Source organism: Bos mutus, chromosome 2 (assembly GCF_027580195.1).
Source record: "Bos mutus isolate GX-2022 chromosome 2, NWIPB_WYAK_1.1, whole genome shotgun sequence".
Taxonomy (NCBI): domain Eukaryota; kingdom Metazoa; phylum Chordata; class Mammalia; order Artiodactyla; family Bovidae; genus Bos; species Bos mutus.
In genome coordinates this window covers 45,860,228-45,886,762 of record NC_091618.1, presented here as the reverse complement: position 1 = coordinate 45,886,762, position 26,535 = coordinate 45,860,228, and the positions used below count along the sequence as shown (strand labels likewise).

Here is a 26,535-nt window from a genome sequence, read left to right as displayed (position 1 = left end):
TCAGAGAACAACCAGGATCCTTTTATTCATGTGAGACAGGTTCCTATCACAAAACTTTCCCATTTCCTTCCAAATTTCATTATTTTCTTATGGTGCTTTGAACTTCTTTGTGTGAACTAAGAAAGAAAGTGCCTCTGCTTGGCACCTCTTTTTATTAGTTGTCATAATTCATTTTAATGAGCACGTGTCTATTGCCATGTGAGGGAACTAGGGACATGAAGGGGCTGAAACAGAACCAGGGAGCTGAACCCTAGGATCACTTGCCAGTGTCTATAGTAAATATTCAAAACCAAAAAATCTTGACATCTCAGGGGGACAGAAAACAGTGGAAAAAGGTGAGAGAATGGTTTGTATCATGCTTTTTGAGACCTTGGTCAATTTGCTAAATAAAGTAAATCATTTATCTTTTACATTCATAAGATAGGAATTCATAATGAAGTCTATTTATATTTGTGTGAACTGTTAACCCAAAGAATTGATAACTTTAAAATAACAGTGAAATTAAAGTACAATATAGAGAAAAAGTAGGCTTCCCAGGTGGTTCAGTGATTAAAAAGAATCTGCCTGCCAATGCAGGAGATGCAGGAAACACAGGTTCAATTCCTGGGTTGGGAAGATCCCCTGAAGGAGAAAATGGCAACCTACTCTGGAAAATCCCACGGACAGAGAAGCCTGGTGGGCTACAGTCCATGGGATTGCAGGGAGTTGGGTATGACTTAGCAACTAAGCATGCAGTTACACAGAAAAAGTATTAGTGAACCAATGATAATCCTAATTATTTGCTTCATGATCTTAGTAAATCATATGTAGTTTAATTTTCAAATTGTTGACATGAAAATAGTACCATTAGATGAAAGGAATAGGACAGTTTTCCAGATCCTGGAAGTATGGATCTTGTAACATCCTATTAATCTCTAGTTTTAATTACACTCTTGTTTACCTTTAAACCAAGTATTTTAGAATCTGTTTACCTTTTATTTTCTAGTCTTTTTATGTAAAATTCATCCTAACAGCAACTCCATTAAATCATAACCTAAAACATCTTTCTAGCTAGTCTCCCCTCCCTGCCCCCTCCAGTGATGTATAGAACAAAGAACATGTAAACTAAGGGCACTTTCTGTACGACTTTATGAAAACAATGACAAACTAAATTTATCCCGATGAAAGTTCAGTTTGAAATTTTCTCACAAATCTAAAAACTCATGGCACAAAAGAAAATGGAATCTAAAAATGTTCCTTTTAAAAAGTATTTTCCAGAAATCTCAAGTAAGTAATTTCTCAAACTAGAAAGTTAAGAAAACCTTAAGAGACCTAATATTCAGCTACTTAAAAGAATAAACTGTACAGAAACAGTTTTATTTGAGTTCCTAATTCAAGTGTAAACAAAGTTTAAAATTCTTTTTTCTGAGCAGTAAGTAACCTGGTTGTAGGAAAGTACCATTAAAAGTTAATGATTACTATGAAAATGAGGATTTCACAACATTCTCCAGCTAGAATCTTTAAAAACATGGAAGCACTCACTAGGCAAATATCTAGGAGCTGATGCAACCTCATATCTAATTCAAATGAAAATAGTTTTATAAATATATCAATATTGAACTCAGAGACTCACTATGTATTCTAATAGCTATTATGCATACAACATCTTTATAGTGAATGCATTAGAAAAAGGTAAGCTCGGCCTGAAGGCAGATTTTTGGAATAAGGTCAAAAACAACAACAACAAAAAATCTCTATATTTTAAAGTTTAAAGAGTGTTCTATTTAATTTTGTCATTTTTTAAGAGTGTGGGATAAAACAAATCTATGTTTAGGACATATCTGACTTAGTTTCTCACTGAAATATTCTCTCTGAATCCTTACATAAATAATGAAGATGACTATATAGTGTGCATGTATTTCTCCTTGGCATTATTAAAACTACTTATGTATCCAGGAACTATGTTTCTTAATGACTTGACAAGTTCCTGTGACTATGTCAGTTTAACAGACTAAATATTAAATTATTAAGATAACAAATATAAAGGGATATTAAAATTTGAAACACGTTCACTACTTTTTTAAAAAAAAGTTTCCCTTTCTACTCAGTCTGAGGAAAGTATGAAGGAAAAGAGGAGAGAAATGGAAACCTCTGGGTATGCTCGCAACCCTGGACACTCAGAGTCTTAAAAATGATAAACTTTCTGCGTTCAGACACAACAGAATTAGAGTCATCTCTTCATGTTGTTAAAGCAGTTTGAATTAAAGTAGGTACAAACTAAACAACATTTAGGATTGTCAAATATTGTAAAAGTCAACAAGACACTCATGATCTTTAGTTCAATGGATAAATTCAAATACTCACTCATATAACGGAAAGTCTCTTCAGCAAGTACTGGAGAGAGGGTGTCAGATGCATGTTGCTGCTGGTGTGGAGATTGAGTCCAATCTTGGTTTTCATAAAGAAATAGAGAGTCCACTCTGAGCTTATACTGGGGTAGTTGTTCTTCTAGCAGGCTCACAAGCTCAACTTCAGGGACATCTTCATTGGAGCAGACATCTGAGGAGAAGATTCCATGTAAATGAATCCAATATATTCCAATTTACTAGGCTACAGAGAAAAATCAGTGAAACTAGTTCTGTGAAACTAAGACAATCAAGAAACATTAGTCAAGATCATGTCGCCAATGATTTTTATTGCTGTATCCTGGAATTCCAGTTGGTCTTTCTCTAGGTTTCTTTACTATAAGAACTTCCACAGTAAAAATAATACCATGACTTTTAATTATATTCTATATTGCTTAGGGAATATAACTATGGCTTTAGGTTTAAAATTTATTTCCTCCTTATCAATCTATTTAGTGCCGCTTAAAAGACATGTGATCTCAAATAACTCATAACATTTGAGGGAAAAAAGGCAACAAGACAACCAGCAGAAAATAGTGAGTTCAAAAGGAATAAAATGATATGTTCTTCAATAATAGAATTTGACCTCTGTGGAAGGATTCTTCAAAATATGGAAAAGTTACATTTTACTATATTCTCCCAGAAGCTATATATAAAAAAATTAATATTTACTGGTTAAATGTTAAACAGTAATGTTAACATTCCAGCACAGTGTCCAACATTGGTACTAGAATAAGTACTTAATCACTTTTACTTTAAAGATGTGATACATTTAAAGTCTTGAATATCTTTTACATCACTACTCTCACCTGCACATCTCTAACTGTCCCTGCATATGCTTCTCTGAACACACTTGGGCTTCTCTATCTTTATGTGTTTGCTCCTGGCTTCTTATTCCAAATGCTGCTCATCATTTAACACCTTCCTAATTTAGCAGTTTACAAAAAAAAGTTACCCTTTTTAATATGCTTAAAATAGTAGGGCTTAAAATACAGAAAATACAGGATGTCATCTCAACCCTCTCATTTTTTAAAGACATCGGGTATTTCCTTTGTGGGTGGCACAGAGAAACATGTTCTAACTCTGGCAAAGAACAACAAAATTTATTTTTAGAAAATGTACCTTAAAAAAGTAAATTTCAACTACTTGACTTTAATTCAAAAATGAGGAGGCTGACATTAATCAAATATGAAGAGGCTGACCATATTAGAAAATCCTATCCATATAGAAAGACAAGCAGTGGCTTCATAACCAAAACATGAGGTACACAATCACAGATATGAGGTACATTTAAAACCTTAAATGTGTGTCTGAAGAAGCTCCTCTCAATGCTTAGCAGATCGTTAAATAAGAACTCCAAAAATACATCCAAATAACATTACTATGAATTCTAGGTGACTATTCACATTTTTTTCCTGCCATGAATATAGGACATACATATTATTATTATTAATATATGTGCAGGAAGAGAAGTTGACTATAAATACATGCAGAGCTAAAAACAAACTCTTAAATACTCAAGGGTATAATGCAAGTGATGAACAAAATTAATATTCATTAAAATAACTACTATTCCATATACATTTTAATAAGCATTAATGAAATTCTGTGAAAATTCAAGACTACCAGTTGCCTACTTCCAAAATGAGTATACAGTCATGGTTTAATAGATTTGAATAATATCCTTCAGACTAGCACCTCCTATTTGCTTCTGCATTTCTGATAATGTACTATTTAGTGATTTCCTAATTGTCCAATCCTAAAATTTTTATCCTCCAAATGTTCTTTTCTTGTGTTCACGTCTTTCTAGCCACACTGCCTCATTTAGATTCAAGGTCTCCTCTTGTTTTTCGGCCTCGAAGTGATCTGTTCTCATTACATTCATATTTTCCTCCACATCTTCATATCTTTCTTATGTTACTCTCCTATGCAAAGCTAAGAAAGGCTTGAATTTCATCTAGACAGAGTGTAAAAACCTAATGAACAGTGTTGTTGTTCAGTCGCTCAATCATGTCCAGCTCTTTGCAACCCCATGGAGCAGCATGCCAGGCTTCCCTGTCCTTCACCATCTCCCAGAGTTTGCTCAAATTCATGTCCTTTGAGTCGATGATGCCATCCAACCATCTCATCCTCTGTCGTCCCCTTCTCCTCTCACCTTCAGTCTTTTTAAGCATCAGGGTCTTTTCCAATGAGTCAGCTCTTCACATCAGGTGGCCAAAGTATTGGCGCTTCAGCATCAGTCTTCCAATGAATATTCAGGAATGATTTTCTTTAGGATGGACTGGTTTGATCTCCTTGCAGTCCAAGGAACTCTCCAGAGTCTTCTCCAACACCACAGTCCAAAGCATCAATTCTTCGGTGCTCAGCCTTCTTTATGGTCCAACTCTCACATCCATTCATGACTAGTGGAAAAACCATAGCTTTGACTAGATGGACCTTTGTCAGCAAGGTAATGTCTCTGCTTTTTTTAATATGCTGCCTATGTTTGCTATAGCTTTTCTTCCAAGGAGCAAGCATCTTTTAATTTCATGGCTGCAGTTTCTGTCCACAGTGATTCTGGAGCCCAAGAAAATGAAAAGTTGAGACAATCAAAAGATCCTAGAAGGGTTGTGCCTGCTAGTAGTAGAATTAAATTAATGCTAGAATAAAGCATAATGGAATATGGTCTTGTGATCTACAAACTCAGATAGCAAAGATTAAAAAAAAGACCCAAAAGAACTGATCTTATCAGCAAATAATTTAAGGACCTGCCAAAATAACAGTTTTCCAAATAAGACAACGAAATTCAAACATCAATGTAACATTGAAAATATTTGATAACAAGTTACTAGAAATGCAAAGAATAAGCAATTTGTAACCCATTACCAGTTGGAAAATAAATCAACAGAAACAAGCCCAGTAATGACAAAAATGATAAAATTAGTAAAGAGAAATTTTTAAAAAGCCATTATAAATATGCTCAAAGATTTAAGAGGAAAACTTAAATTTGATGAAAAGAGAAACAAAAGTATACTTCTAAAATTCAAATAGAACTAGAGTGAAAGAAAGTGAAGTCACTCAGTCGTGTCCGACTCTTTGCGACCCCATGGACTGTAGCCTACCAGGTTCCTCCGTCCATGGGATTTTCCAGGCAAGAATACTGGAGTGGGTTGCCATTTCTTTCTCCAAGAGATCTTCCCAACCCAGAGACTGAACCCAGGTCTCCTGCATTGTAGGCATACGCTTTACCGTCTGAGCCACCAGGGAAGCCCCCCAGAACTAGAGTACAATATTGAAATTAAAAATTCACTGGATAGCATTAACATATTAGACACTCTCCAGAAGAAAAGAAAAGTAGACTTGAAGGCACAGCAATGGTAACTACCTCAAATGAAAAAAGACTAGGGAGAAAATCCAGAGCACTATTGACTTATGTAGACAAAGTTAATAAAACTAAGTTAAGCAAAGTTGCAGAATACAAAGTCAATATATAAATTTCATTTCTACATACTAGTAATAACACCTGGAAAATAAAATTGAATAAGCAATGTTATTTATTGTAGCAGGAAAAAAAAAGTAGGATTAAATTTAACAAAGTATGTGGAAGACCTGTGTAACAAAAATTGCAAGTACTATTTAGAGAAATTAAAGAAGACCTAAATAAATGGAGGGATATATCATGTTCATGGATTAGATGACTTAACAGTCTTAAGATGTCAATTTTCTATCAAGTATGTATCATGCCATTCAAAATTCCATCACTCTTTTTTGGCTGAAACTGACACATTGGTTTTAAAATTTATATAGAAATGTGAGAGGTCAAGAACGGCCAAAATAAGTTTTTAAAAAGAAGAGCAAAGTTGGAGAATGTATACTACCTGATTTCAAGATTTACTATAGATTTCTGTACAGGACCAATCCAAATTAATGCTTTTAAAATCCAGATTGTACAAACACTGTGTTGTCTTTTCATTTGTTAATAACTTCTTAAATTCCAAAAAATAACAATTAGCATTGGATCATTTGTATAAAAGTTTAAGTAAAAAGAAAGAAAAGAAACAAATTAAAAATAGTAATAAAATGATTTACTATAGAGTTATAGTAATCAAAACATTGTAGTATTTATGTAAAGATAGACTTGGGGATTAAAGAAACAGAATGGAGAGTTCAGAAACAGACCCACACATATAAAAATCAAATGATTTTTCAATGAAGTTACCAAAGTAATTCAACAGCATAAAAGACAATGTTTTCAACAAATGGTGCAGGAACAATTAAACATTTAACTGGGGGAAAAAATCTGGACCCTAACTTGATTATATATTCAAAATTAATTATAAAATGGACAGTTGACCTTAACGTAAAAGCAAAAACTGTAAAACTCTTAAAGGTAAAACTGAAGAGATATCTTTGTGATTCTGAACTATGCAAAGATTTCTTAGAAATGACACAAAAAATATGAACTATAAAAGCAAAACTTGATAAACTGGGCTCCACCAAAATTTTAAACTTTTGCTCTTCAAAGGACACCATTAAGTAGATGAAAAGGCAAATCACAGTCTGGAAGAAAATACTTGTACCCCTTTACCTAACAAAGAATTTACATAGAATATATAAAGAACATTTATAATTCAATAGTAGGACAAATATAAAAGTGAGCAAATGATTTAAATAGAAAACTCCAAGTACCTAGAAATAGCCGATAAGCACAAGAAGAGACTGAAAATCATTAGTCTTCAGGGAAAAAGAAACTGAAACCACATAGAGATACCAGACACACCTACTAGAATGGTTAAAATAAAAACACTGATGCTACCAAGTGTTATGTTGTGAAGAGGTCAGGAAACTATGGCCCAGAAGCCAACTCTAGCCTATTGCCTCTGCTTGGCTTTATAAATTAAGTTTTATTGAAACACCTATATATGTTCTTTTATGTATCATCTATGACATCTTTACTGCTATAACAGCAGCGTTTAGTAGTTGTAACTTGGCAATAAAAACAAATGAACTGCTGACACACACCATAATGTTGATAAATCTCAAAAGCACTTTGCTGCATAAAAAATCCAGACACAAAAGACAGATTAATTTATATGACCTTCCAGAACGAGCAAATTTTTTCTGTTATCATAGTAACAAAAAGCACATTGACTGGAGTTAGCAGTTGAGGGGTGGAGAGATCTTGGTATGAGGGAACTTTGGGGGGATAATAAAAATATCTTACAACTTGATTGTACTGGTGGTTACATGAGTGTACATATTTGTCAAAACCAAACTCTACACTTAAAATGGGTGCATCTTAATATACATATCTCAGTACTGGTGAATAAAAACAGAGAAAAAACCCTACAGATTTAGATGCGTTTCAGAATTTTATGGAGTTTTAGAAAAGTAGTCCTGTGCATTTATTGTATGTTATATACCTCCAACTAGTTTTGTAGCAGTATTCCATATTTAAACACAATAATACATTTTTCAGCAAACAAACATTCAAACAAAGTGGGATAAATCTAGAAATAACTGGACAGGTCAGGTTTTATGGACCAATGAGTTTTAGAACCAAAGTGTAGAAAAAAAGTTGGGTATACAGAGTTTTTAAAATTTAGTCTTGCAGATGAGGACTTACAGGGTTGTACCTGTTTTGCAAACTTATATGTCCTGAGAGCTTTATGTGCCAGATACTGATGTTAAGTGACTGCAGGGCATAGATAGCAACTCTGTCTTTTCGGAGATAGGAAGATGAGAATAGGAAGATAAGATAAGGGAGATGAGTATGACGCAGTTTCTACTGGTCAGGGCTCACAGATATAGGGAGTCAGACATAGACAAGGAACAACATCCAAGGCAGATTTTGATAATGCAGTAAGAGGGGTCCCCAACCTCTGGGATCTAATGTCTAAAGATCTGAGGAGGAGCTGATGTAATATTAATAGAAATAAAGTGCACAATAAATTTAACATGCTTGAATCATCCTGAAACCAGCCCCTACCCCTGCCCCAATCCGTGGAAAAACTGTCTTCCATGAAACCAGTTGTGGTTGGGGACCACTGTGATAGGAGACCTGAGGAAGGAGAGATTAATTCAGTGGTCTCTGAGAAGACAAGGCTGGAGAGAGAGGCTGAGTTTCATCATGGCGGGTCTTAAATGCATTTTGTCCTGTAGGCAAGAGCACTTCATTTATTAAACTGGACTCACCAGTGATGCTCTCTGAGTCTCTGTGATTGATATTCATGAGGTTTTCTTCACCCATTGGTGCTGTAAAAGTGGCATCCTGGGATTGACTCATGCAAGATCCTTTTTTGTTTTGGTTGAGAAGGATAGCTTTGGTTTGAATCAGAGTAAAGGAAATCCATCAAGCCATTGAATAAAGAAAGGTTCTGGTCAAAGGGATATTTGCTTTTAAATAGATTTTTGTTTGATGAGTCAAATGACATCTGGAGCAGAGTCCTCTCATGTGATTATCACACCTTGGATGGTCATGACCTAAAACAAAGAACACATCAAGTGACTTTAGAATTCAGCATGCTTGTTAATAACAGCAATTCAATTACCTGGAATATATGTCATTAAGAATGTTTTCCTAATGATACACACACCACGTGGATAAATCTCAAAATAATTATGCTGGATGAAAGACGCCAGACAAAAAAGGTACATAATTTATGATTCCATTTATATAAAATCAAAAAAATGTAAACCTACCTACAGTGACAGAAAGCAGATCACTGGTTGCCTGGGGCTAGGGAGGGATTACCAAGGACAGGAGAAAAGTTTAGAGGATGATAAATATGTTCATTATTTTGATGGTGATGGTTTCACAAGTATATACATGTCAAAACTTATCAAATTGTATATTTGAAATATGTGCAATCTAATGTAAATTATAGGGGCTCCCAGGTAGTGCCAGTGGTAAAGAATCTGCCTGCCAATGCAGGAGACACCAGAGACACGGGTTCAGTCCCTGGGTTGGGAAGATCCCCTGGAGGAGGAAATGGCAACCCACTCCAGTATTCTTGCCTGGAGAATCCCATGGACAGAGGAGCCTGGCGGGCTACAGTCCACGGGGTCACAAAGAGTCAGACGTGACTGAGCATGCATACACATAGAATGTAAATATAATTCATTAAAGCTGTTTAAAAAATGTAATCTACTGTTTAAAGTAAAATAATAATAATATACAGTGGGGTCTATAACATATATAGAAGTAAAATGTATTAAAACAATAGCACAAAGGCCAGGAAGAGAAAAATGGAAATTTACTATAGCAAGGTGTTTATACCATACAGGAAATAGTAAACTACTACTCAAAGTTGAACTAAAAAAATGTATATATAAACTCTAAAGCAAACAATAACTTAAGAATTACAGATAATAAATCAAAAAAGAAGAGGAAATGGAATAATATTAAGCAGAGTTTCTCAACCTTGGTGCTACTGCTATTTAGGGCTGGATAATACTTCGCTGTGTGCATTGTAGGATGTTTAGCAGCATGATAGAAGAATCCTCTTCCCAGACCTGCTTCCAGTTTTAACAGCCCCCCCACCCCGCCCCCTCAATTCCAGACAGTATCAAATGTCCCCTGGGCACAGGGATAAATTGCTCCCAGTTGAAAATTACTGATATAAAAGATGCTCAACCTTACTTATAATTAAAATAAATTAAAATGTAAAGAAAATATTTTTCATCCATTAGATCAACAAACATTATGTTTGTTGTTGGAGGGGATATGGAAAAAGTGGTACTCATACTGTTGATAAAAGTGCAAACTGATACAAGCTTTCAGAAAGGCTATTCAGCAATGCCTACTACACTTTTCAATGCATATACACCATAATTTAACAATTTTACCAGTAAGAATTTATACGATGGATATACTCACAGAGTATGCCAAGATGTAGGCATAAGGATGCTCATATAGTACTTTCTTAAAAAAAAAAAATACACACAACTGGAATCAAAACATTCATAAAGAAACAGTTTACAGAGGAACACAAAACAATACAGTGCATTAAATACATGTGTGTACTTAAAAAAAACCTAATTGTTGCCAATTAAAAAACTGTTTAATATTAATTTTAACCCTAGCTTTATATCAAAAGACAACCTCTACTAAATAGTGTCTACTTAGCAACATGCAGCTTCTATTTATGGCTAAATCGTTCTCATGCCTACTATTTACAGGCATCATAAACACTGTGTTGTTTTTTTTTTTTTAACAAGAGTCACCACCAAGAAATAGAGAAGACCAAAATACAAGCAGTAGAGGAGACTGAAAATGGTCACTAAGGTACTGCAGAGACACAATCCCAGCAAACACTAGGAAAGAGAATTTCCGAGATAGAATGGGCAAAAGAGTTAAACACACAGAAATGTCAAAAAAGGTATCTGGTTTTTAAAAGGGGGTATACAGAGACCATAAAATCAATAGTAATGATCTAGAAAGCAGTCCAACCAAGAGGTTAGGCCCAAAGCCAGGCTGTAAGTAATCACGAAAAAGAATGGAGCATAGTGAGCATACACTGAGGTTTGTAATATCCAGGCTTTCCGATTATCATGGACAAGTAAAATTTAAAAAAACCTCTGTGGTTATTGGCATAGGGTTGCTGTTTTTATACTTCATAAATGGATAAAAAATGTATAAGGAAAAAAACATAATAAACAACAGTCTTTACCAGAGAAGTTTATAATTTTATGTTGGTATAAGAAAAAATTTCCTATACTTGAATTCAGAAAACTAATAAATTTTTAAAATTCCATCTTATATAAACAATTATTTTCTTGAAATATGTTTGTCAATATAGTAATCTGTACAAGCCAGTGCAACATGAAGTAAAGCTGAAAGTATTTATTAGGTACTTTAATTTTAATTCCAGTTGTCAAAAACTCATTTTCCTATCCAAATTCAGTCTATTGCATGCAATTAAATTCTTCCCCATGTGCTATCTTACTGTCCAAGCTGTCATTTCCAAATTAACCACTGCAAGGGCAATGGAACTAAAATGGGATCAAACCAATTAAGATTTGCCTACACCCACCCCCTGAAGTTGAAGGGAAGAAGAAAGCACCTTCCCTGAAGAACTCGACCGCCAGGAGCCTGAACAGAATCTCAACTAAGAGTTCTGTCCACAAAGAATCGATAACCGTTGAGCTGGCAACTGAAAATCACATGTTATGTAAGTCCTTACAGCACATGTAATTTTTATCAAGTTCTTTCAAATTATAATACTCCAGTGCTATATTCTTAAAAATAGAATGGTAATGCAAATATAAGAATAAACATGCTACTGTCTAATAGGTCATTAGTTCAGAGTCAGCAAATGTACTGACTGAATTTGACCTGCCACCTGTTCTCTGTAACCTGTGAGCCAAGAACAGGTTTCACATTTTTAAACTGTTGGGGAAAAAAAAAATCAAAGTTAAAATGTTTCATGGATGTGTAACAAATATGTGAAATTCAAATTTCAGTTTCTATGAGTGAAGTTTTACTGGAGCAGAGCCACGCTCCCTTATGTGTCGTCAACTGGTTGCTTTCATGCTACGATGGCAGAGCTTAGTAACTGTGATGAAAACCTTATAGTCAGCCAAAGCCTAAAATATTTACTATCTGACCTTTTATAGAAAAAGATTTCAGACTCCTGATCTAGTAGTAAAATAATTCAGACATCAAATAACCATCTGTATATATCAATAGTTTCCTAGTTCAAAATTCTGAAATAGGGAACCACCTACATTTAGGTATACTTATAATTAGATCACTATCTCTAAAGAATTTCAGTAAGGAACAGACTTCTATTTTCTATACCTACTAGTATATTTAAAAGTTATTTTCAAGTTCTAATAAAATATTTTTTAAAAGTCCATAAGTTACAAATTCGGAGAAGGTGATGGCACCCCACTCCAGTACTCTTGCCTAGAAAATCCCATGGATGGAGAAGCCTGGTAGGCTGCAGTCCATGGGGTCGCGAAAGAGTCAGACACGACTGAGCAACTTCACTTTCACTTTTCACTTTCATGCATTGGAGACGGAAATGGCAACCCACTCCAGTGTTCTTGCCTGGAGAATCCCAGGGACGGGGGAGCCTGGTGGGCTGCCATCTATGGGGTCGCACAGAGTCGGACATGACTGAAGCGACTTAGCAGCAGCAGCACCAGCAGCAAGTTACAAATTGCTTGTGAAGTGGAGAGGGAAGGGAAAGTGAAAGAAGGAAGAAAGAGAAAGAAGAGAGGCAGGATGAGGAGGAGGAGGATGAAAAGGAATAAAAGCAAATGCCTTTCATATGGTCCAAATGGGTTCTTAAACAAAATTGTGGTCCTTAATCATACTGTAATCAAAGACCACTGTGGAAATCTACTGATAACTTCGGGATCTTCTGCTTGCTACTCTGTTATACACTGGCTGGTTTAATCTCATATTTTCGTTATGATTCCCATTTTTGTTTTTTATGTTTACTATAGCACACAGGAACACAAAAAACTGTATGTGGGTGTTCACTGTGGATGCTGGTATCCATCTTTAGTCTGGAGAATTGCTTTTAAATTAGTTTCAGAGGTTTTGTTAATGATTTGGGCTTAACTGTCATATACAAGAATAGAGAAACCCAGGTGAACACAGAACTAAGTCCATCTCCAGAGTCATGCAGGAAGAATCTAGGTCTCCAGGGCAGTTCAGGAACCTGACCAACCTACACACTGTGCACCAGGTCAGGGGTGATCTGGAAGCAGTATGTTCTTCCTTATGACTCTTTAGGACTAAGGAAACCCATTGGCTGTGCCCTGGTCTAGGATCTGAACTCCTCCCTAGGATTAGTTTAGACTAGCAATTCTGACCGGAGAAGGCAATGGCACCCCCTCCAGTACTCTTGCCTGGAAAATCCCATGGATGGAGAAGCCTGGTAGGCTGCAGTCCATGGGGTCACAAAGAGTCGGACACTTACTGAGTGGCTTCACTTTCACTTTTCACTTTCATGCATTGGAGAAGGAAATGGCAACCCACTCCAGTGTTCTTGCCTGGAGAATCCCAGGGACAGTGGAGCCTGGTCGGCTGCCGTCTGTGGGGTCGTACAGAGTCGGACACAACTGAAGTGACTTAGCAGCAGCAGCAATTCTGACATATAGGATATATATATATATATATATATAGCAATATAGGACAATGTATGCACCTTGGCATTAGACAAGCCTGAATTTTATCTCATTTACTGGTTTTCTGATTCTGAGCACATTACTTCCCAGTTTATAATTGTTGAGGCAGAAGTAATAATCAATTATTCTTTACAGGGAGGGTCAAGTATGATAAGCACCAAAATGAATAACAGAAATTCCTAACTCGGTAAAGATGTACAGTGGACACTGAAATGTGACACTCATCCCCTCCAGCTACCCCCTTTAACTTGGCCCTGAAGAAAAAAATGATGTCTTCTTAATATTTCTAAGGTTCTGACCCAACAGTCAACTCTGAGCTCAGAATGGCTACTTTATGTATTAGATGTAGTCTAAAGATTACCACTGAAAAATCTTCATTTAGAAAGAGATAAAGATTAAGCAATAAAGCAACAAGTGCCATAAAGCAGGACCACTGAAGGAGATTATTACGGAACTGATTCCTTCATGGATTCTGGGGAAGGGCTGCTGACCATAAAAGCTTAACTGTAACTAGTGGCATTAGCTTCCTATTGCTGTTCTAATGAATCACCACAAATTTCAGTGGCTTAAAACAACACCAATTTATTATCTTACAGTTCTGGACCTCAAGGGATGAAAAACTTTCAGTGGATCAAAACCAAAAACCAAGGTATTGGCAGAGCTATGCTTCCTCTTTCGGCTCTAGGGGGAAATTCCTCTCCTGTCTTGTCCAGCTTCTAGAGCTGCAGTCCTTGGCTCAGGGGCCTTTCTTCCATCTTCAAAGCCAGTATCTCCGGATCTCTCTCTCTCTCTGCTTCCCCTGTCACATCACCGTCTTCTGCCAAATCTTCTGCTATCTCCCTCTTATGGACACTCATACTTTTATTTAAGGCCCAACTGGATTAGCCAAAATAATCTCCCCCTCTCAAAATCCTCAATGTGGTCCTTTCTGCAAAATCCCTTTGGCTGTATCAGGTAATATTCACAGGTTCCAGGAGACTAAGGTCTAGGTATCCTGGAGGGCCATTATTGAGCCTGTCACAGAGGTTAAGAACATGGATTCTGAACCCCAGTTCTACTACTAGTTGCATGACCTTGGATAAGTTACTTAACCTCGTTTCTTCATTTGTAAGTGGCCTTAATAACATGTCTCCTTTATGGAGATTAAGTGAGTTACAAGAGGATAATAGAAGAACCTGCCTCAGATGGTCACTGGGAAATTCCATGAGTTACTACATGTAAAGCTCTTAGAACAATACCTCAGAATACAGTAAATGCTATGCAAATATTAGTTATTATTATTTCTATCACCATCAAATAATACTATTTTATCTTTATCATTATAATTATTCAAGACTACAGAAAGCTGTACACACTGTAAAGCCTACGGTTGATTGCTTTATGATATCTTCTTGCAACTAAGAAGTCACATTTACTTCCTGTCCTCTGAATGAGTGATGCTAGTTTAGTGCCCTTTATCATTTTCTCTCTACCTCGTGATGCATAAATAGAAAGTCTGCAGCGTCACAGTCCTAAATGCAGTCAAAACTAAACTCTGGCAAGCACAAACAGTACATATCCAGTGCCTTTCCTAGTTCATACACACACACTTCCTTGAATACTTTCTACTTGCTATGCTGGATCTATATTCATTCTTTTTAGGAACAACTTCACCACTTTTCTTCATAAAACAATCAACCAAGCATGCATTATTTAACAAGAAGCCAGCTTTTGTAATTCTTGCACATTTAGGAGAAAATAAACTAAACCGGCCCAGTGACTTATTTTAATAACAATGAGACATAAAAAGAACAAACAAAACATGTCATTGATATAAATACTGCTGGCAGAATACAACAGGCGGATGACTTAGTTTAGCTTAGCCATGGAAACTAAATGGTCAACAGTGAGGGCCTAAATATAGGTCCTGTGCCATTAAAAAAAAAAAAAAAAATCTTGCTACTTCCTTAAAACAGGATACTCTGGCCAAAACAGATTTACAGGATAGGCTAAAACAATTCAGGGACACTTCACTTGGACAAGAGTGCAGAGCCTATAATTACAGTAACTATAATGATGTGACAAATATTTAAATTGAAAAAATATACTTAAAATTTTTATTGTACAAATAATACTTTGGGGATTAATTTAAAATACATGCTGGCTGCTGATCTGCCTGCAGAAATGGGAACAGTGACAATCACTAATTCCAGCAGCAGCTCTGGTAGGCAGTGAGAACCTTAATCCAGACCAAAGATAAACTGTACAATTTCAAACATAAAATAAACGTACCACGTTCCTACATGAAACAACAGACTTTCAAGAGACTCATTAATTTTCTGGCTACATCAAAAGATAAAACTTACTGAAAAACCCCACAATAATTTTAAAGTCAGATACTAAACTACAAAAAAGTCTACAGGAAGGTTTCTGTGCTAAAAGCTGAAAAAGGGGTGGCGGCGGAGGGGTGTACCTCTGAAATCCACCCTGGATAGTGAGCAACAGATCTCACAAAGGCAGAGACCACACACGACACCAGGGCCAGCTGCACGGGTGAGCCACAGTACACCGCCTCCAGTACACTACCTACCTCCAGCACACCTATGCTACCAGCAGCTGTAGAGCTCACCCCAGGAGCTATGTGGTCCCAGCAAAATCTTGACCCCTTTTTTGTGTGTCATTCAATTTGATGACCAGTAGGGTTTCCAGAGTATAAAATACAGAGAGGCAGCTCTACTTACAAACAGGATGAATTCCAAAAGGCTGTGAAATCCATTAGTCTAAAAGTCCAAAACTATGAGTGAGATTTAGGTTTTTGGGGTCCACATTTCCTCTGAGCTGGTATATTTTTGGCATTAAAAAAAAAGTGTCCTGTTTTGTTTACAATGAACATTTACTGAGGCAGGCAACCCCTCCCTTCCACAATCTCCACCAACAGAAGGGAGGGAACCTCTGGCAGCTAAGGAATCCACACTAGAGTTTCACCTGCAGATTAGAAATGGCCATGATCCCACGGTGCCATCTGTGGTGTTTGATAAGTTTCCACAGAACCACTTTCACTCATCATACCCAGCCTTCAAGTTCTTGAACTTCAACTTTAACCTGAATTAGACTTTGACTAAACAGGCATCCCATTTTAGACATTCATATCTCTTCACCTTTGGCTGCCTGTCAAAGGTACTGGCACATCCTGGGACTGTCCTTAATAATCATTTTTGTTACCCAGTCATAAATTTAACATGCGTAATTTTTTCACTTTCAGTTTTTGACACAATTTGTATTTTCATGGTGATCCATCTATCACCAGTACTGCTTTCAGAGACAAAATGGGGCTTTATAATATTTACAAGATACCTCAAAAGTATACACATATAAAATAAACATGCTATAAATAACAATGGCTATAAATGAAATGGAAATCATTTCATCTACTGGTGATCGGCGGAGCTGAACTTGATCTGTAGCATCCATGGAGCTGAACTTGATCTGTAGCATCCATTGCCCCTATCCAGAAACTTTCAGAAGTTACAGGTTTTAAGCAGACAAGCTTGTGTTTCAGAGGATTTATAAGAAAGAAAATCTACCATGCAAGGACAGGACTTTCTGTCCTATACATTTAGAGATGTAGTTTTCCACTTGATCTTAGCCAAAAGGCCCAGAAGCGATTGGAGAGACGTAATTTTAGATGTCGCTTATGCGTGACATTTGGTTTCAAGCCAAATATTGAAGAAGGTTTGAAGAAAAAATTAGTCTACTGTCCTGTCTGCAAAGATAATGAATTTATGTTTCAATAATCCAGTCTGAACTATGGCAGTAGAAAGGGATACTGTTTCTCTATCCTTCCTCAACAAACAGTAAATAGCAAGAGAATGGGTGACTGCTAATATGTATCTGATTCATCAGGGTCATCAAATCACTAAGAGCTAAAACCACCATGGTTGGATGGCATCACCAACTCGATGGACACGAGTTGGAGCAAGCTCCGGGAGTTGGTGATGGACAGGGAGGCTTGGCATGCTGCAGTCCATGGGGTTGCAAAGAGTCAGACATGACTGAGCGACTGAACTGACTGAAAACCACCACAGCAACACTGAAGAAGATTTTCCAGGCAAGGAACCATCTGTGAGTCAATGATTAATTTTACAGCAGGCATATTATACAACTGTGGTTGTATATTCCATATAGTACCTTTTACAAAATTAGACAAATAATCCAAAAGAAAAAAAACATTAGGGACTTTTTTAAGAAAGCCAGGTCTAGTCGTTATTAGAAGCCTTCTGTTTCATGTTTGACACCTACATCCTCATCAAAGTACAATGACAATTATTAAAATATGATCCCAATCATGAGGAAAATGTTAAATCATGCTCTCATGCCTACTCTTCAAGAAGTTAGGAAAGCAGGATTTAAAAGAAAATGTTAAGAAATAATATTTTATGGTGTTTAAATAAGTTTTACCTATCTGGAAAATTCATACACCCAGGTGTGCTGGCATCTTTTTTTTCAAGTTTTTAAAAAAAATTTGTTTTTAATTGGAGGATAACTGCTTTACAATGTTGTGTTGGTTTCTGCCATACAACAGCACGAATCAGCCATTAACATATGTATGTCCCCTCTCTCGAACCCCTTCCCCACCCCCCTAGTTTGAACAACTATGCCATCTAATAAAGATTATCATTACCATTGGATTTTATTTTCCAATTTTTGGAAGTATAATATTAAACATGTTAGTAAATGTGCTTCCTTTTTCCATTTGGCATTTCAATGAGTTACACACACTGGTGTTCAAAAGTTAAAGTCAGAAAAGTTAAATAAAACCTTTATATTTATAATGGATTATGAAATAAATTACATACCCCATTTATTTTTATAGGCTTTTCATTAATTATCCACAATCACCAATTGGTAATATTAAAACAGTCTTTCTGTGCCTCAGTTTTCTCATTTATAAAATAGGAGCAATAATAGGACCTATTTTATGTGGATTAAATGAGTTAATATTTATAAAGCATATACAGTAGTATTTGGTACACAGTAAGCATTAGTTATGTGTTTAACAAAATGTAAAAGCTAAATAGATAAGGAGGTAGAATTATAAAATACAAATCACACCATTTCATGGTACCTGGTCATGGCACACAGACTTAAAAGAAACAGGACTCAGATCCTCTCCACATGGTCAGCAGCCCTGGCTCTCAAGAAGAACATGCTTTTAAAGAAAGCATGGTTCTGTATCTCATTGCTCTATATCTCTCTATATCTATCTGGGAGTGCCACCTAGCAATAATTCAGGAGTTATTAACCGTTATTCTTACCTAAGGTAATCCTTTCTTGTCACTAATTACTGGCCTTAGAGGAACTCTTCTAATTCTATAAAAATTTACCCAAATAAAAAGCCCTTGGTGAGAATGCAGACTAATACAGCCATTCAGAAGACCCCTAGAAACTATGCTGTCAAATTAAGTACACACATACCCTTCAATCCAGCAGTTCTGCTCCTGGGTATATCTATCTTGAACAGATTCTCATATTAGCACATAAAAAGACAGGTGTCAGATTGTTTCTTGCCTTGCTATTTGTGATAATAAGGTGAGGGCCTGCTCCCTGGAGACTAATAGGTTAAATGTGGATACATACCATGGAGTAACATAGCACTAAAAATACAGTGCTGAGTGAATAAAGCAGGAAGCAAAATGAGAGATGCCACAATGCAATTCACATAAATTAATGTTTTCTGCATTATAAACATCAAAATGCTTGCCTTGATGAGAAGAGAGTGGGAGAATTTGGAGCAAGGTATGGAGATACAAGGGAAAAAATTTTAAAAATCAATGAAATCCTACTGTTGTTTAGACAGACTATTATCGTATCATTACTATTGCATCTCTTCAGTCCTTAATGTCTGAACATGTACCTGGACATGAAAACACTTGCTGGAGAGAGTATATGCAGAACTAGCAATCTCTGCGATGTAAACTATGTGGGGCACAGTTCCTGACAATTTCTTAAAAGGCCATGTTACTTTTCTATTACTATCTAGCTGCTCTAAAGCAGTATAACTAGATTTCAACTAAAAAAGTAGTTAAAAAATACAAAGTGAGATTAAGCCTTGATGTTGACATCTTCAGGTGTTTGGTTATCTGGTAAAAAAAAATTTTTAAGGGAAAAATGCTAAAAGTTCAAAGATGACAAGAGTTTAAAAGTGGCATATAATAAGTTTATATTTGTTAAACAAACCTACTTACCATCTGATGAATAGCTCAAAATTACTAAATGCATACCTCAAAAGGGTAGACTGTTCACATTCACAAAATTTAGTGATTTTCTTCTCTAAGAGAAAGAGCAACTTGATACTTAACCTCTATCTGAAACTCTATCTAAGAGCGCACCATCTTTGAACCACCCGGCAAAAGAACTACACAAGGTTACATAATCAATTCTAACACTGCAAAAGTCTTTTCAAGATAGGTTTTCTTATAACTTCTGTAAACAGTGGAGACTAAGTTTGATATGAATTACTGAAATTTTGTAAAGTTTTATAAATGGAGAAAACAAGCTACTGGAAGGATTATTATTATCAAATTAAACCTAATAAGGCACACATTTCATCATTTTAATATACAACAGCAGAGCTCCTCTTAGGAAAGAAATGCTTTTTGTTTGGGAAAACACATGGAAAATGCACTTATGGTGGAAGGTAAGGCCTTGTAGCAACAAAGGAAGGCAAAGTGGCTCTGCATGAGCCCAGGGAAACAACTATATACTTTTCCCTCCGCTGGAGGGGAGAGAGAAGGGAAGGGAAAGAAGTCCCATCCAGATGGCAGTAACTCAGAGGTCACAGAACACTAGAATCTGCAGAAATCTTAGCGAAAGTTTAGGCTTCTTCATAACATAAAACTGAAGGCTCTTGAGCCAACTGTTTAGTTCTTAAAGGGTCTGTCTGGACACTCAGATGACATTTGGGTACAGATATATTAAAATATTCATTCACAAGAGCAGTTGCTGTCAGGAATTTATATTCTAGGATATTAATAAAGTCATTAGAGCTACCATATTTTAAATCTTTTTTTTTTTTTTTTTTTTTTTTTACAGAAAATTATGCCCTTTTGACTAAGTGAAAGTGTTAGTTGCTCAGTTCTGTCCGATTCTATGCCTCCATGGGCTGTAGTCCGCCAGGCTCCTCTGTCTATGGAGAGGCAAGAATACTTGACTGGGTAGCCGTTCCCTTCTCCAGGGGATCTTTCCAACCCAGGGATCAAACCCAGGTCTCCTGCACTGCAGGCAGACTCTTTACCGTTTGAGCCACCAGGAAAGACCTTTTGACTAAAGTAATGGCTAAAAATGATAAAAAAACAATTATAGGTCTTCAAAGATGGATAATGCAGAGTAAATGGCATGATAGAGTTTGTGGTTTTCCTGTTCTCTTAACCAAAAATGAGGGGAAATACCTCAAGCAGAGGCATTTTATTTTATATAATAGATTCTGTGGGGACCAAAATATGTACGATACTTGCAGAACCAAATAAATCCTTCCCTAACAAATCAGAAAGCACTGTCTTTCAAGATTGACTGGTAAAATTTAAGTAGTAGAATAAATCCAAAGATACCATCACCTGAAAATCTACAAACATTTCATATAAGGTTAAGAAATAAACGGAATAGATATAATCATGCTGGCAACTTAAGAATATTCCTGTATAATCTGCTCTTCCAGACTTATCTTCAAATCAAACAGCCAAGAAGACACCTTGAAACAGACTTTCATAGAACAATGAGGTAAATTCAAACTTTAAACACAGAAATTCAAGGAGAGGTTAAAAAATCTATGTCATTTCTTTTTTAAAGATTTTTACTGGAGTATAGTTGATTTACAATATTGTGTTAGTTTCAGGTGTACAGCAAAGTGAATCAGTTATACATATACATACATATCCACTCTTTTTAAGATTCTTTTGTGTCCTCATTTCTGTCTCCTCTGACAATAAGATATAAATTTGCTTTTGGTGGCTTTAAGATGATCCTAAATCCTTCAGTTATTTTAAACTTAACTACTTAAAGCCTTTTGAAGTAAAAAGTTTTCAAAAGCTGACACAAGAAAAACCCTAGGCAAGACAGCTCTTCAGATCAATGAAGTAATCAATGGCACCAGGACAGGCAAGCTTACTTGACCAGGAATACGGTATAACTTAAAATAGGGGTGAGTGATGGTCAGGGTAGAATATGTATCATAAACATATTTACAAACATATAGAATTCTAGAATTCTGCATATCTAAGACAAGTAACCATTTCAATAATATAATTCTACTGCACAAGAGACATTCAAATTATATTATGGACATAACATAATATATAATGACATAACAAAACATAATGAGTTTAGACATAACACTCATTATTTTCTAAATCAGTTGTTATGGTCAACTCCAGGACTTTGAAATAAGATTACCTTTTGAGGGTGAACTGACATGTGGTGGGTGATTTTGATTTGCTGTGAAATTCAGGAATCAAATATGAACAAGTACTTTTTTTGGGGGGGTTGACTATTGGCGTGAGTCTGAGTGAACTCCGGGAGTTGGTGATAGACAGGGAGGCCTGGCGTGCTGCGATTCATGGGGTCGTGAAGAGTCAGACACGACTGAGCGACTGAACTGAACTGAACTGACTATTGGCTATCTGCAACACAGATAGACCATTAGATTCTGAGTTTGATGCATACAGTAACTAGATGGCTGAGGAAATTCAGGTATTCTCTTCCTCTATCTATCTTTAATAGCTAATATTCCAAGTGCCTCAGGATTTTATCATGAAAAAAACCCTCCTCTCCTTTATCTCCTCGGAAATTGCATCTGCTTCAAGGACTTAACTTCTAATTATACAGTAACTGGTCCTGAAGGCCCTATTTTCAGTCCAAATTGGCATTTCTTAGCTTTAAACTGGACTTCTAAATATCAACTTATAATCAACATCATAAATTCACCACAGTATTGGTTTACATTTGCTTTTAGAAATGAGTCATCCGATCCCAAAGTTGGGTGTATTTACAATGAAGCAAAATGACCTTTGTTTCCAAGTCTATCATGATTTTTTTAACAAGACAACTCCAAATATGAGACTGATTTTGCCTTTAAATGGGCGAGTCTACAATCAAGAAAAGAACACATTACCATATTACCATATGGTAACATATTACCATAAATTGGGAATACTTTTGTTTCTTATTCTGAGCTGCTAAAGATAGTACATGGACTATAGATCAAAAGAAATCCTTATTCCAAAAAATTAAGTACACCTCTATCTTAATATCTTGCAAATGGCAGGCATTCAATAAACATCTATTAAATGAATGAATCAATCTGTAGTCAAGTTGCTGCTGCTGCTGCTAAGTCGCTTCAGCAGTGTCTGACCCTGTGCGACCCCAGAGACAGCAGCCCACCAGGCTCCGATGTCCCCGGGATTCTCCAGGCAAGAACACTGGAGGGGATTGCCACTTCCTTCTCCAATGCATGAAAGTGAAAAGTGAAAGTGAAGTCACTCAGTCATGTCTGACTTTTCGTGACACCATGAACTACAGCCTACCAGGCTTCTCCGTCCATGGGATTTTCCAGGCAAGAGTACTGGAGTGGGTTGCCATTGCCTTCTCCACATCCTTGCAATCTGCAGTAGGGAGAAAATGGAGCCACGTGAGAAATAGAAGACTGAGACCATTTGAAAACTGAAGGCTTCCTTAGCCCGATTTACAAAGATCTGCATAGGCCTCTCCTGGGTTTCTGTAAGAAATGTGAGCATATACGTAGGGCTTTATCAGTTAAACCCATCAGTCACACTGAAGGTGAAAACATCCCCTAGAGATGGGTTTGACAGCAGTATGGCAAAAAAACCACAAAACCTTTAATATCTGTATCCTCTGCTTCTTGAAATTTGACTTTACATCACTTTGCTTTTATGAAGGACCTACATAAGTACCTGTATTCACAAAAACAACAACAAAAAAAAAATCAAAGAGGATTTTGCTTTTATGAAAAAAGGCATTTGTTTTCCTGAGAATCGTTACAGAGGCAGTGGGCATCCCAGGCAGTGAGCGAGGCACCGTCCAGCTCCTTCCCAGGGATCTACATTCAGCATCTCATTATCCACTATGGCTTTGAACTGTGTTTGTGACCATCTGTGCTTCATCCTGACTTATTCTGTGCATCTGTAAGTAAGATGTGTCCTAAGGTAACTGCTTCACTTTACTCCAGCTTTCTAAAAGGTTTCACACGAGTGCTCTACTTTCTGATATCAGGGGAACCTTGTATCGAACTCTCCCACACCACCCTCATTTTCTTCTCTTAGAAATATTGATAGTAAGATGTTTTCCCCCTAAAGTTAATACATAGTAATAAGAAAGGTCCAACAAACTGCAATGGGCAGGGAGAAAAGTCTTTAGATTAGAACAGAATAAAAAGAATTTGATGATGCAGGGGCATAACTATGACCAGCAATTTATGGTGACTGTGGTGATATGTGGGCTTCCCAAGTGACAGTGGTGGTAAAGAACCCGCTTGCCAATGCAGGAGATATGAAAGATGCGGGTTTGATCCCTGGGTTGGGACAATCCTCTGGAGGACGGCATGTCAACCTTCTCCAATATCTTGCCTGGAGAATCCCATGGACAGAGGAGCCCAGGGGGCTACAGCCCATAGGGTCACAAAGAGTTGGATATGACTGAAGCGACTTAGCACGCACACACATGGTGATATGCTCCAGGATTATGAGCTTTTAAAGACTTCTTTCTCCCTATGCTAAATGGTCTCAAGTGGCTAATTTTTTTTGAGCTATGAAGTCCACTTTTAATTTTCTTTTCTCCCTCACTGGGAGGTTATCAACCTTTGCTGCCAGTGTGCCTCTCCCTTTCTAACCTGCTGTTGGCTGAGAAACCAGATAACCAGGTTATCAGAGAACCCAGAAGGTTCTGCTTGAGACTGAACCCTAGGACCTGTTTTTTGACCCTTGGCTCACTCTTTAAGCACCTCTTTTTTCACCCCTCTAGCACTAGGGATTTAGCTGGCTGGCTTCTCTTCCTTTGACACTGTTGCCAAGTGCTTTTTTCAACCTGGTGTTCTTTTCTCTAGGCTGGCTATGAATACGTTCTGTCTTTAATCTTTACTGTCTCCTCTGAAAAGCATAGGTCCGTCTCTTTTGTGAGAAGTTTACTATGAATCACTCTAGAGACATACAGTGGAAACAAGGAGAAAATGGTTCAGGAAATGTTATAAAATCTGTATTGTGATTTTGCTCCTTAATCAGTGTTTACTGACTGCCCCACTTGGATACCCCCAGCAGACTACATGCTCAATTCTTTCCTGACTATACTACAAGCTCCTTGAATGAAGGTATTTTACTTTTGTATGCCCCAAACCAAACTGACACACAGTAGGCTTGCAGTACATGCCCAACTATAATTTAATGATTAAAAATGTCAACACACTGAATTAAAGATGTAATTGAATGAATGAAATTGATTATTGGTACATTTCAATCCAACATCAACTAAATGAATTGCTCGGGAAAGCAAAATCAAGCTAAGATTCAATATTTGAAAGAAAACACTATATTTGCTTTATGAAAAACTCTGTATAAGAGTTTGCTGGTAAACGGATGATTTATCATCTTCATAGCAATAACACAGTACCCACTTTCCTTGTAATAACTAAAAAGAATGAGTTGTCAGTTTTGTCAGAAAGCTAAACCTGAACCTTTGACTCATTGCTTAGTTTTATCATGTTTTCCACAAATAGCATTTGCAGCTGTTTATGAACGCATTTAAAATGAGTTCTGTATCAAATAAGAAATGACCATCTTCTTTAAAAACTTAGCTACTAATATAAGTCTCATTTGTAATCTTTCAATTTTGTGACTAAAAATAAAACAAAGTCACACTCAGTGCTTTAGCCTAGTACTAGCTAAAAAGAGGAGAATGGTTGAAAGGAAATTTTTTTTTTTTTAGGTTGTTAAATTATGTGCTTTAGGATCAGTAAGTAGTGCCATCTCAGAGACACTGTAGTTGGTTTCCAGTCTCTTCCTTTCCTTCAGACAGAGACTGTTCTTTCTTAGCCAACAAGCTTCCCTTTGTTTTGATTTATATCACTGGCTGAATAACCCCAAAGCACCACACAACATGGTGCGGCGTGGAATGGAAGACTGTGACTGAAAGCAATTAAGAGCTGCAGGCAGCGTTTTGGCACTCAGAACCCAAACACGGACTTACTTTCCACAAGTGATGGGTTTTTGAGAAATCCGTTTTCGAAGCTGACATACATTTTAATTGTAAAGAAGTTAAGTTCTGAAAAGATCACAGAACCTTGTGGGGAGAGGCTGTTGCAGGTTCTTCAGCTACAGGCATCACACCATAAATATGCCCTCTGTTATCCTGTTAAATAACAATTCCATATCATATCTTCTCAGTCTTCTCTAAACCCCTATCTATGCTCCATCTCTCTCTCATTCCTCCCACCAATAAACCCACATAACCTATAGTAGCTGTCTCTCCAAACTCTGAGAATTTAGTACAAGCACAATGCCAATCATACATCTACACACTTGTTGATGGCAGTGCAAATTAGCAAACCTCTAAGAAGAGGAACTGCATGGCTGGAAGACAAAAGGGGGAAAGAAACTTATTTTTCATCATTTCCTTCATTTCAACCCGTTAAAAAATAATGAAATGTCCAAGTCTCTACTCCTGCCTAAACTGCTCTGCTGGTTATCTGTATACTCCATTAGCTTCACCTTCTTCCATGACCTATTATCATGTCCCAAGTCTTCCATTTTATTAAAAACAGATAAAATAAAAATTTGAAAATCTCCCCCAAGACTCTGAGGTCCCTTCTAGCTGCTGCCCTCTGTCCTCAGCCAAGTTTCTTCACAGAGCATTCACTCTCATGTTCTTCCCCTCGTCTCTCACTGTTACCTCAACCCCACTATAGTCTGATCTTTCCTGAAACCAGTTTCCCTTCAGTTGCCAATAGTGAAGTGAAGTCTCTCAGTCGTGTCCGACTCTTTGCGACCCC

At 36.7% G+C, this 26,535-nt stretch overlaps 1 protein-coding gene across 4 annotated transcripts in view; it reads right to left on the bottom strand.

The window, feature by feature from the left end:
* TRAK2 (trafficking kinesin protein 2) overlaps window positions 1-26,535 on the bottom strand; it is a 71,131-nt gene that overhangs the window by 34,728 nt on the left and 9,868 nt on the right. For 2 of the 4 annotated variants that reach the window (XM_070388175.1, XM_005904243.3), the window contains exons 2-3: window positions 8,559-8,846; window positions 2,344-2,538 (exon numbers count right to left, since the gene is read on the bottom strand). In XM_070388175.1, the coding sequence (XP_070244276.1) occupies window positions 2,344-2,538; window positions 8,559-8,649 (286 nt within the window). In that variant the 5' untranslated portion in view covers window positions 8,650-8,846. Of the gene's footprint in view, window positions 1-2,343; window positions 2,539-8,558; window positions 8,847-21,932; window positions 22,665-23,062; window positions 23,141-26,535 lie in introns of those variants that run through there. The other 2 variants (XM_070388160.1, XM_070388170.1) reach the window with 2 other exon arrangements.